The sequence below is a fragment of the Paramormyrops kingsleyae genome, chromosome 6, assembly GCF_048594095.1.
Source record: "Paramormyrops kingsleyae isolate MSU_618 chromosome 6, PKINGS_0.4, whole genome shotgun sequence".
NCBI lineage: Eukaryota > Metazoa > Chordata > Actinopteri > Osteoglossiformes > Mormyridae > Paramormyrops > Paramormyrops kingsleyae.
Window position 1 is genome coordinate 27856564 of NC_132802.1, and position 12958 is coordinate 27869521.

At 41.4% G+C, this 12958-nt stretch overlaps 1 protein-coding gene across 2 annotated transcripts in view; it reads left to right on the top strand.

Moving 5' to 3' along the window:
• LOC111851073 (putative helicase mov-10-B.1) overlaps positions 1–12958 on the top strand; it is a 33846-nt gene that overhangs the window by 11634 nt on the left and 9254 nt on the right. For both annotated transcript variants that reach the window (XM_023825599.2, XM_023825597.2), the window contains exons 8-15: positions 292–454; positions 2042–2190; positions 2501–2671; positions 4687–4834; positions 5234–5395; positions 9462–9559; positions 10178–10275; positions 12549–12647. In XM_023825599.2, coding sequence (XP_023681367.1) covers positions 292–454; positions 2042–2190; positions 2501–2671; positions 4687–4834; positions 5234–5395; positions 9462–9559; positions 10178–10275; positions 12549–12647 — 1088 coding nt within the window. The remainder of the gene's footprint in view (positions 1–291; positions 455–2041; positions 2191–2500; positions 2672–4686; positions 4835–5233; positions 5396–9461; positions 9560–10177; positions 10276–12548; positions 12648–12958) is intronic.

The window sequence follows — 12958 nt, forward strand, 5'->3', positions numbered from 1 at the left end:
CCGGGCTTAGTGCAACTCTCTACTGGATAAGCTGTTATGGAAAATGCTTCTAATGATTGCTGTTACTCTTGTACTTCTAACTTGCAAATCTGAAAGACAATTTTACTTTGTCCACCATTGGACTATTCGCAAAGAAAGATTGTCTAGTTACAGTACTATCAGCATGAAGGCCATCCTGTTTGCATTTAAGATGTTGATGTTTACAAGAAGCATAGAGATTGAGACTGGAAGTTCTGTCAGGCTGCTGCTTTTATATAAATAACAAAATAATAATGTTATGTATTACTCAAGGTCTATTCTGCAGAGTCGCCTCGACTTCCAGAACTACTCGCAGCGCTTCAAGCTTCTGCTCCACCTGGAGGAGTATCAGATGAATAAAGACATCATGAAGTACAGCATGGAAAATGTAACCATGACCCAGGATAGAAACAAAAATTATCTGCTTGTTCTTGATGTGAGTTAGTTGAGATTGTCTTATTATATGAACTTGTTTCTGCAAAAAGGTAATGTCTTATTCTTGACTGGTCTTAAGAGGTTTCTATGATATTTTCAATCAGAATTACAGTGGTACCTCAGAACTCGAACTTAATCCGTTCAGAACTGTGGTTCGAATCCTAAAAAGTTCGATTTCTGATCGAATTTTCCCCAAAAGAAGTAATGGAAAACCAATTAATTGGTTCCCGGCCCCAAAAAATTACACCTAAATATGTATTTTTTTCTTTTGTAGTTTGTTTACCCTGTCCGGTCATTGCATTGTCCGTCTGCGTTTTGCCTACCTTACCTGTAATTAAACCCCGTATTCCCCGATACCCTGACATCTGCGTCTTTGTCTCCGTTCTGTCCCTGCTCAGCATGACAATATTATTATAATTATATGTTTTAATGGTTTATTATTAATGGTATTAAAATAATTCATTAATAAGAAATCTTTATTTTTAAATGTATTTTATTATATAATAATAATTACTGTTACTATCATTGTCTAAATGTCTTTTTACTGCCTAAATATATGTATTCAGCTAGTGTAAACATGCATGATGCTATCACAGCAAATGCGAGGCTGAGACTGAAGCGTTACTCTTTGTTTCCACTGAGAGACGTGCCGCATGACTCATTTCCTGGCGCGTACAAGTTATGTTAGGTTGGCGTTCACGGTTCAACTTCTGAGATTCAGATCAAGTTGTAGGCCAATTTTTTTTTATTGGTTTGTTCAACTTTTAAGAAATTTGAGTTCTAATGAGTTTGAGAACTGAGGTACCACTGTATTGTTATAGCTACTCTACAGGTATGAGAAAGCATTGCAGGACATGCCTGCAGCTGGAACATGACAAACCAATTAGCTAAAATGTGAAGCAAAAATGTATTATGGTCTGGGGTTAAATCAGAATCAGACAGGAAGGGAGTCTTGTCAGGTACAGAGTTGGGGGGTGGGGGGGAGGTGAATAAGCTGCTCTGTACATTAGTTTATTAGTTATTGTATGTATTTATGATCACAATCTTAAGAATGCAGTACAGTATGTTAATTTGTCATCATGTGGTTTTACCTATCTAAAACAAACTAAAGAATGTGATCAAAAAGTTATTTTTATTTGATATCGGTATTAAACATATCGGTTAAGTAGTACTTGGATTTTTTTAATCATAACATGTAACTTAAAAAAGCATCAAAATGGCTTGTCACTACTAATACTCTTGCTTATTCATTTGTAATGTCCCTGTGAAAATGCATTAAAATATAAAGTTATTCATTGATTGCTTAATAGACATGTCTATAGACATGCACTCTGGTAGGGTGTAATTTGGACAAAATCAGATGGAGGCTTCGCCAGGCTCCATTTTTAAAAAAAAACTTTGATTATGAATCTTAATATCCTGAATGAAGCGGTAGCAAGTTTGGATATCTGAAGGTACCTAAAAATATTGATTTTGGGGAGGTAGTTGAGGGAGTTCAGGCATCTTAGAATGATACCACATGGTCAGATCCCAAGGTAGCTGTTCAGGAGACGTCTTACTGAATGACTGAATTCTCATTTCCAACCAGGTCCCGGGTTTGGCTGAAAACAGACCCTCTCTTCTGAGGGGGGATTGCATTTTGGCATCCAAAGCAGAAAACAGGGAGCCTCTCATTAAGTACAAGGGTTATGTGCATTGGGTGGAACTTAATAAAGTTCTCCTGGGATTCTCTGAGAAGTAAGAGCTAAACGTTTCACTCTCCATTGCCCGTACAGTATCTGTCTTTACTGCCCTTGGTGTAGATGTTATACAGGTAAATTTTGTGTAACAAATGTCCCTACAGTAAGTAAAATTCATGGCTGATTAATGAATCTTTCATGAAAGATCATTGGAGTAAAACCTCTTCCCTAGATCTCTAAACCTTGTTCATTATTGCAGTAAAGTTGATGTTGGCCACCTATTTATCAGTTATTCTCTTTGTTTATTTTAGTTATTGCCTCTGCAGCAAATCATGTGAGGCATTTAGGGTCTGTCTGTCTGTTCATAGGCTGCTGCGGAGCTTCATCAGCAACATGAGGTTCAACGTGGAGTTTACCATCAGCCGGCTGCTGCTGCGCCTGCAGCACCGTGCAGTGCAACTAGCAGAGCAGACCAACTTGGGAGAGGTGCTCTTCCCCACAGGACGAGATTCAAAGAATGTGCCCCTCCTTCCCCTACGGTTAGCCTCCCCTTTTTCCATGGTAGTTGGAAGACATGTTCAGCCTAAATCAATAAAAAAAAGTGGAAGTCTGAATAAAGTAATATCGGGTGCTGTCGGTATTGCTATTAAGAGGCATTGCTCCATAGGATCATAGGATTTAGTGTAGCTCCTAATGTGGGTTTGTGGAGCTGCATTTTCTCCTTGTGTCTGCATTGAACTCTGAATTGTTTTGGTCAATTAATGACTTAAAATAGTAGTAGTGTTTGTTTGTGTGGGTATTACTGTGAATGTACTGTGGTGGACAGTATCGTCTTAGCTTTTGTGCTTAAGATTGTAGAAGAAAAGTTTGAAGTAAGGCATGAGAGAACTGATCGAAATGTACATACACATCATGAAGCTTATTAATTTGACACGTAAAGTTGATTGATATACCAGTTACGAAGAGATTAAGCTGATAAAAACATGCAAGGGTGCTTTTGCATTAATGTTTAAAAAAAACAGAGATTGTTAAATAGTCAGTCCAAGTCTGTAAGGAAAAGGGCGACTGCCCAGAACAGCCCATTGGCATCCCCATGTCTTCTACCAACCCCAGTGCAAGACCCTGAAGGAGTAATCCTGTAGGTCCAGGATCCACCGTGTGACGTGTGTGTTCTTGGCCCAGGCCGTCCACAACATTGCCCCTAGGCCCACCGCTGAGGTGTCCATGTGCAGGCAAAACGACCGGCCAAACTTGGGAGCCTTTATCATTGGGTTGGACACCAAAGCCATTTTCAGGGAGTCAAAGACCCGCTCCACTTGATCACCCCAAACGCTGTCCCCTCTGGTAGTTCCCCGCCAGCCTGAGGAATCACCGTCCCCAATTCCAATACAAAACTGCCGATTCAGATTCCAATACAAGAGCGCTTTTTACTTGAACATTTTAATATAATAAATATATATGATAGAAATGTGTATACTTTATATATTATTAATATTCTTATACTAGTAAAATCAAATGAAAAAACGTATGCCAAAAAATCTTTAATTTGGCTACTGGAAACATACATGGGGGCGGAGTGGTTAGCACTGTTGCCTTCCATCTCTGGGACCAGGGTTCAAGTCCCCACCTGGAGTTTGCATGTTCTCCCCGTGTAGTCATGGGGTTTCCTCCAGGTACTCTGGTTTCCCCCCACAGTCCAAGGACATGCTGTGTTTGGAAAATAGCTGGCTGGAAACATCCACAACATGTCACTTTGTTGCAATAGCAGTCCCTCATGTATCACAAGCACAGCCCAAGCTGTTGTGGTAGAACCATTGGGTTTTTGGGACCATCACTATTGGGCTGTACACTTTTCTGTGACTAATACTGTGTCCATTTTGCTGACCCACCAACTTCCCCTCTTCCCCCAACCGTTCCCATATTACTGCTTTAAATGTCCTCGGGGGGGGGGAGGGAGTCATGGCCAGCTGATTGCCATCCATGGGGTGCTTGTTTAGTCCCTGCACATGTCTGGCTGCAGCGTTTCATGGGTTGGTCGCTCTCGGAGGTGGCGGTGGGCAGTTCGAGATCCCGCAACACTCCGTTTGAATGAATAAACTAACCTAGCAATGAATGAAACTCCACCTGCCTGTTGTTTGATTGTTAACCTGTCGAGATCTAATACTTTTTCCACCACAAGATACAGGTGGCTCTGATATCTACATGGGTAAACTATCAATGAGTACATTGTTTATTTATTAATTAAAAATTGTTAAATTACTACTGCTGTAAGCTAGTGATGAACATTAGTGGTACACAGAATGGGTACATGTTGTGTTCATTTCAGCAGATATTTTTATTGTATCACTGAAGTTTGCATATATTAAATTTTATTGGTCAGTTTATGTACAGAAATCTGGTGAAGCCAAAATATTGAACCAAACTCTGTTGGCAGCTTGATCCTAGAGAAAGGCACTGTGGGTTTTTAAGGACATATTTTGTTTGATGAAAAGTTGCTTGGACAGCAACCATATTGGAAATGTCAGTTAACAGATTTCTCTTGGTGTCCCTGCAGTTTATTTGACGAAAAGTTAGGGAAAAATGAGGAACAGCGTTCTGCAATCAGGCACATTGTGTCTGGGTCGTCCCGGCCAGCACCCTACATCGTGTTCGGCCCTCCTGGAACCGGCAAGACGGTTACCTTAGTTGAAGCCATCAAACAGGTTTACTACCTTTTTAATTTACTGTTCTATCATCAATCTATCACGTTTGAATATTCCATGTTTATCTTCAACAAATTATTGTAAGTCTACGATGGGTAGGTTCCTGGTTCCTGATGGGTAGGTTCTAGTTTCCGGGATAGGCTAAGGACCATCATGACCCTGAATGGGGCAAGCAGGTACAGGAGATGGATAGATGGATGGAAATTACTATAAGTAATTTTATTTATTGTTTATTGTACGAAGGACACATACACACATATAAAAACACAGACTATACACTGTAGCACAATACAAATAATAGCAGTTATATACTGCTGAATAACATCTTGCTGCATGTACACATGTTGTACACTGTATCATACTGCTTCATATCTGTGTATGCTTGTGTGCCCATCTCAGGTGGCGAAAAACAAGTCTGCACACATTCTCGCCTGCGCCCCCAGCAATAGTGCTGCAGACCTGCTCTGTGAGCGCCTACTGGGGGACCACCTGGAACGGCGCAATGTGTACCGTCTGTATGCCAGCTCCGTGGACCCAAAAAACATTCCGAACAAACTGCAGGTAAGGCTCTTTCAGCACAAATTAGGCAGGGTCAGGGTTCTGTGAAGACCAGTCAAGTTCCTCCACACCAGACTTGCTCATCCATGTCCTTATGGACCTTGCTTTGTGCACTGGTACACAGTGATGTTAGAACAGTAAGGGGCCATCCCCAAACAGTTCCCACAAAGTTGGGAGCATGAAATTGTCCAAAATGGCTTAGAATGCTGCAGCATTAAAAGTTACTTTCACTGGAACTAAGGGGCCAAGCCCAGCCCATGAGAAACAACCCCACACCATAATCCCCCCTCCAACAAACTTTACACTTGGCACAATCCAGTCAGGCAAGTGTCGTTCTCCTGGCAATCCTAGACTCATCCATCGGATTGCCAGACAGAGAAGTGTGACTCTTCACTTCAGAGAACATGTCTCCACTGCTCTAGAGTCCAGTGGCAGCGTGCATTACACCACTGTATCGGATGCTTTGCATTGCACTTGATGATGTAAAGCTTGGATGCAGCTGCTCGACCATGGCAACCCATTCCATGAAGTTCTCTACACACTGTTCTTGAACTAATCTGAAGGCCACGCAAAATTTGGAGGTCTGTAGCTATTCACTCGGCAGATGGCAACTTCTGCACACTGTGCGCCTCAGCATACGTTGTCCCTGCTCTGTGATTTTATGTAGCCTACCACTTCGTGGCTGAGTTGCTGTTGTTCCCAATTCCTTCCACTTTGTTATAATCCACTAATAGTTGACCGTGGAATATTTAGTAGTGAGGAAATTTCAAATTCAATTTTCAAATTTCATCTACAGGGGGATAACACTGCTTTCAGTGCCGGGTAAGGTCCTGGTTAGGGTCATCCTTAACAGGATCCGTGATCACTTGCTTGCCTATCAGTGACTGGAGCAGTCTGGTTTTACACCTAAGAAGTCTACCATTGACCGTATCCTTGCACTGAGGGTTCTCATCGAGCGCAAGTGCGAATATCGGCAGAGGTTCTTTGCAGCCTTTGTCAATTTTCGTAAAGTGTTCGACTCAGTTGATTGAGTTGCTCTGTTGGACATTCTGAGACTTCACGGGATCCCCCCGAACTTACTGGATATCATGACTGGCCTGTACACAGGTACTCTGAGTGCTGTGCAGAGTGGAGAGAGAACCTCCGCGTTCTTCCCAGTTGATTCTGGGGTTCTCCAGGGGTGGGTTCTTGCTCCTACTCTGTTCAATGCTTGTATGGACTGGATGTTGGGCAGGGTCTTGGGGTCCAGCGGCTGTGAGGCGTCTGTTGGTGAAGAAAGGTTTACTGATCTTGACTTTGCCGACGATGCCGTGATCTTAGCGGAGTCAATGGAGGTTCTGATCGGGGCTCTCGAGAGACTGAGCAAGGAGTCTGAGTGTCTGTGATTGTGGGTGCCCTGAATAAAGACCAAGATCCAGGCATTTAATGACTTCTTTGGCACAGCCATCAGTAGTGTGTCTGTCTGCGGGGAGAATGTCGACCTTGTCGAGAGATTTACTTACCTCGGCAGTGACATTCATGACATTCATGGATTGGAAGAGCATGGAGGGTCATGAGGTTGCTGGAAAGGGGTGTGTGGTGTTCCTGATGTCTTTGCAACAGGACGAAGGTCCAAGTCTTTAGAGTCCTGGTGCTCCCTGTCTTGCTGTATGGCTGTGGGACATGGATGCTATCCAGTGACCTGAGACGAAGACTGGACTCCTTTGGTACTGTGTCTCTTCAGAGAATCTTTGGGTACCGCTGGTTTGACTTTGTGTCAAATGAGCGGTTGCTAGAGGAGTCCTGAATGAGGCACATTACCTGCATTGTGAGGGAGCATCAGTTACGGCACTACGGCCATGTGGCACATTTCTCTGAGGGTGATCTGGGTCACAGGATCCTCAATGCTGAGGACCCAAGTGCCTGGACCAGGCCAAGGGGACGCCCACGTAACACCTGGCTGCGGCAGATGGATGGCCATTTGCAGAGGGTGGGACTGGAGCGTGTGTCTGCCTGGGGGGGTCGCCGGTCGGGATCCCGAGGAGTTTCGCTGCGTGGTGGGTGTGGCAACGTGCTGCATCAGCACATGCTCCCCAACCTGACCTGACCTGACCTGTCAGTTTGAGCAAAAAATTGACTAGAGTGATATTTTTGTAAACAGCTTTGAAATGTATTTTTATACTAATGCAAGAGTTCCTGTGTGTTAAACAGTTAACAAGAATGTAAGCTAAAGACATTTAAGAGTTAACCTTAGTGTGACAATATCAGTAGAACTTTGAGCTCGTTAGAATTTGCAGAAATGCAGGCTGGAGAACAAAGGTGAGTCTGGAGCGCGTCTATCAGACAACAACAGGAAGACACGCACGAGACAGGGGGCTGCGTGCAAAGCGCATATGAGGATATAGACTGCATAAAGTATATACATGCTGGCAAGATGCAAACTGCAAAAGCATATATGTTAGGGTGTTTGTGCCCCACCCCATCTGGATTAATCTGGCTCGAGGGATGCAAACTATCTGTGTGCCACTATAAAAGGTATGTCAACCAAAAGTTCTTTGAGCATAGCCACGGAACTGACAGTGAAGTGGCTGTTCCCTGAATTCGGAAAATAAAACGATGTCATACTCTGCAACACCAACTAAATCTAATAAATTTCTACCACAGATTATTGCACAGGTAGCATCCTATCATGGTACCACGCCTTAATCCACTGAGCTCCTGAGAGCGACCCATTCTTTCGCATGTGTTTGTAGAAGCAGTCTGCATGCCTAGGTGCTTGATTTTATATACCTGTGGCTATGGAAGTGATTGGAACACCTGAATTCAATGATTTGGAGGGGTGTCCCAATACTTTTGGCAATATAGTGTACCTCGCCACTAAGACCCTTAGCAACCCACTTAGCAACCCTATTATACTGTGAAAGAACAGTGCTCTTGGTTTTGGTCAATGAAAGCAAACAGAACTGGGTGAAATGAGCTTAGCAAAATCAGATGGGGGATGAAAATAAATCAGATCTCGGGCAGGCAAGACTTGGGACCAAGAAAGGGCAATGAGGTTTGAGCAGGATTACTGACCCAAGAGGAAAGAATCCTAAAATTTTATAAGGGCTGGAAACGAGGAGCAGATTAACTGTGAATGCATATGCTGGTCACCAGATTTTGTCTCACCACTCCCCCACCCCATAAATAGTAAACGTATGGCTGATGACATTGTTCCATTTGTTCATTTTTTAAAAACATATAAGGAAAACAAGGTGTATTCTCCCTTCATGTTCATAGTTTTATGTGCATAGAAAATTATTCATTTTAAATGCAAAAAATTAAAGGGTCATTCTCACAAACTCATTACTATACTCATTACTCATTACTTTAAGACAATGTATGCAATTTCATTGTGTAAACCATTGATTTTGCCTATATGGTAGCTAATCAGTTTTATTTTATTACCATGTATGTGTTTATATGTATGTGTGTGTGTGTGTGGTCCAGGTATACCTTACCTTGTGGGGACCAAATGTCCCCACAACGTGATGAATTACCTTTTTAACCTTATGGGGACCAGTTTCCCATTTGCGAAAACTATATTTTATAAAAATCTGTGACTGCAATGAAAAAACTAAAAATACAAAAACTCTTGTATTTTGTTTGATTACTTATGGTTATGGTTAGGGCAGGGTAGGGGTTAAGGTTGCCATAATTAGCATTAGCATTTTTCCCATAGAAATGAATGAGTGGTCCCCAAAAAGATATGATTACATGACTCTGTGTGTGTGTGTGTGTGTGTGTCTGTGTGTATACATGGTGTATATATTAAATCTTTGGACTGTGGGCATAAACCAGAATTCCTGGAGGAAACCACATGCAGTCTGCAAGAACAGTGGAGTGGAGTCAGTTTATATGTTAGATATTATAGTCAGTCAGTTCAAGTAATTATGTTAGGGTATTTAGTGGGGTTGTGAAAAATGCTCATTGACTGTAGTGAAAGTATATGATTTACTGGAGTAACAAGTTACACCGGACAAAATAAGCCAGTCTTAAAACATTCAGTTAATTCAGTTAATAATGATCTCTTCTGTGTTGTGTCAAACAGGAATGCTGTAACTTTGAAAATGATGGATTTGTGTTCCCTTCAAAGAAGACACTTATGACCTACAGTGTCCTGGTCACCACACTATACACTGCTGGACGGTAAGGCTGGTGATTGAGTCAGCGATACGTTTCACGCCTTGGGGATGCACTGGTGTATTTGTTAAGGAGCATAACTCTTACATAAAAGCCACAAATTCCAGTCCCAAAGGGGAGGCATCTGCTATACCCTCTGATGAGGCACTTAAAATCTACTCAGATTTCAGCCACTCTTAGTAAAGAAAAGATGCTTATATTAGTAAAAAATCAAACAAATCTGAACTTTGCACTTTATTTCAAGGACACAAACATAATCCACTATTTTTTTATTTTGGGGGTCGTGTGGCTCAGAAGATTAGGATGCTGTGGTTAGCAGTTCAAATCCGGTCATTGGAAAATGATGTCACTGTTAGGCCCTTGAACAAAACCCTTAACAGCAGTTGCTCCAGAGACTGGCTTACTTTGCATTCTCAATTGTATGTCGGTAACTTACATAACAGAAGGAAACAAACATTTTGAATTATGTCTTTTGTGTGGAGCTCAAATTGACCCCAGTAGTAGTTGTAGACTTTCTCAGAAAGACTTCAATAAATATTTAGCATGTGGAGACCTATGGTGAATTGCCTGCCCAACATCTTCCAGTCTCCTCCAATTTGTCCAGCTAACAGTTGTTCCCCACAGATTTGTGACCGGAGGCTTTCCCATGAACCACTTCACCTACATTTTTGTGGATGAGGCTGGTCAGGCCACAGAGCCAGAGACCATCATTAGCATAGCAGGTAAGGGCTGCTGCACTGGCTCGCATAAGCAGTTTACTACAGAAGGATGCCTATTCAAGGGTTACCACTTACTGCTCGGAAATTCAGTCCAATATTGCATCTATTTCACAGAACACAGTACACCAATATATGTTTTAAGTGAACCATTTTCTCACAACCCTGACCAGGATAAATGGTTAGAAGATGTATGGTGGCAAACCATTTCTTTTAATGATTTACATTCCTCAAAAAAAATGCTGTACATGTGAACTCATACCTCCTCATTGCCCTGAATTTGTGTTTCATGAGTACCCTACAATTCATTAGTGTCATGTTTAGAATGCACCCAACCACATCTCTGTCTCTCTGGATAGGATACATATTATCGTAACCATAATTTAAGCAGGTGCAGGAAATGGACTGATTCATGATTTGGTGTAAAACCCATAACTTTCAGTTTAATTTCAGTTCCATAGGAGGTCACTGTTGAGTTATGGATCATTGTTGAGCGTACTCTAGTGTTTAAAGTTGAGGAAAATGTAATACTAGTATTCACTGATGTTGTAGTGTTTTTTTTTGTCAGATGTAAGTGCAAGACTTTTTTACTTTGTTAGTAAAGTGCCAGAGAATGGAAGAAATAAATTGAAATATAGCAAGTGTACAATTAAGGCCTAAGAAAAGACGTGAAAGACAGACCTTCACAAGATGTTGAGAGCAGTTTGAAGACCACCCATATTGAGAAATGGAGCAAAATAAACTGAGGATCTAGCTGGTGTGGAGGATTCATGATGCCAAACAAACAATCCTATCACTAGTTATGTTATTAGCAGCAGCTTGATAAATATGTACTGTACCTTTTCTTATCGGAGCTTAAACATTAGCATGACATTAGCATACATGCAGTACGTTCTGGAGACATTGCCGGAGCTGGTTTCATTTCTGAAGTGCTCTGTGGGAAGGCACCATTTTTACTATATAACAATAATGAGTGAAGATAAGGTATTTTGAAATTAAAAAAATCCATACACCTCGACAGACAGTCTTCATTAGGGTCTGCATTTAATACTGAGAGCACCAACCAATGCATGGACTCCATACAGCAGTGTGAAGCTGATGACTGCTATTTCAAAGCCTTTACATGATCTGAAGCTTTGTTAAATATTTTATTTGAATCATTTGAAAGAGAACAAAGAGAAGCTGTCACACGGTGACTTTTCCAGTATATCTGGGGGAAAAAGGAAGGGTTGAGTGCTAAAAAAAATTTGATTTTATTTAGTTTGTTAATTCAAGTGAAAAACAGAACTCATTTGTGAGAACATGATGTCAACACAATGATGAGTTAATATGGAGTAACAAGTGATAGACGTGTCTCTTCAGATGGTCCGTTACATTCATTCCCTATGCAGCGTTGGTTTGCCCATTTGGTGACATTGGCTGCAAAATACCACCTAACCAACACCCCCTCCCAGATTTTGATTGATATAAGTAAAGCTTCGTTTCTGTAACATAAAGATATACATAAGTACTCTGCTTTCTTTGATTAGGTTCATTAATTACATTTATTATTCAGATAAGAGTTCTTTTAATAAGTCAGGTTTACTGTCCTTGTCTAAAAGATAATAGTATTTGGCGCCATCTATTACCTTTATTGTCTAGACCCCGAATATAAGACGACACCACTTTTTCAGACGAATTTTGAGAAAAAAAATCTCTCAACCAGTCTTATATTCAGCTTGCAGTAACATTACTTGTGAAAATGTTATTTGAACATTATGAACTGGAGAACTGCTGGCGTCTAACTTCAGGGATATGGGTGTGATTCCTTTACCATCTGTGTGTGTGTCCTCTCAGTTTTGGCATATGTTTCTTCTGGGTACTTCCATTTCCTCCCACAGATCAAAGGCATATGGGTTAGGTTAATTGGTGTCTCCAAATTGCAATTTTTGTCTGTGCACATTTCCTAAAATGCACAATGCCTTAGGCTCCCATCAATAAATAAATTTACCAGTGAGATGTATAACTCATTACTTTATCTTCATCCTGGGACTTTAACTAGTGGTCTTTAGAAACTGCATTGGATTAAATGATGCTGTTACACTAAACAAGTTAAAAGTAAATTACCTTGGTTTGGAGAGTTTTCAGTTTGAAGACTGATGTTGCAACAATTTCATATGATTGTTGACTGTAGTGTTTGACTTAAATGCTACGATTGTAGTTTCTGCTGTCATGTCTGTGATGAAAGATGCATTGTTGGTGGTAGTCTGGTTTGATGACCTCTTTCACATTTTTCCCAGGACTCCTTCAGGCAGAGACTGGGCAGGTGGTCCTGGCAGGGGACCCCAAGCAGCTGGGTCCCATTATAAGGTCCACACTGGCCAAAGAGTATGGATTAGGTGAGAACAACAATGTGATGAACACTGTCCTCCTTGAAGTATTAATGGCATGACTATAGTGTACTTGAACAGAGACAGATCTGTGAGTTGTTCCCTGAGGCTGAAAACTGGGTTTCCAGTCTTGTTAGCAATGTACAGAGTGGGTGATTTCCAAAGCTGTTTGTTAGAAGCTAAGATTAGTGGCTGTGCAAGTTTCATTGAGAAAACAGACCCTACTGGAACAGTGAGCTGTGTCAGTAAATTTCCACATGGGCCAGCACTGGCAGCCTAGCTTTTGGTGCATGGTTGATCACTTCATTCACATCATATTC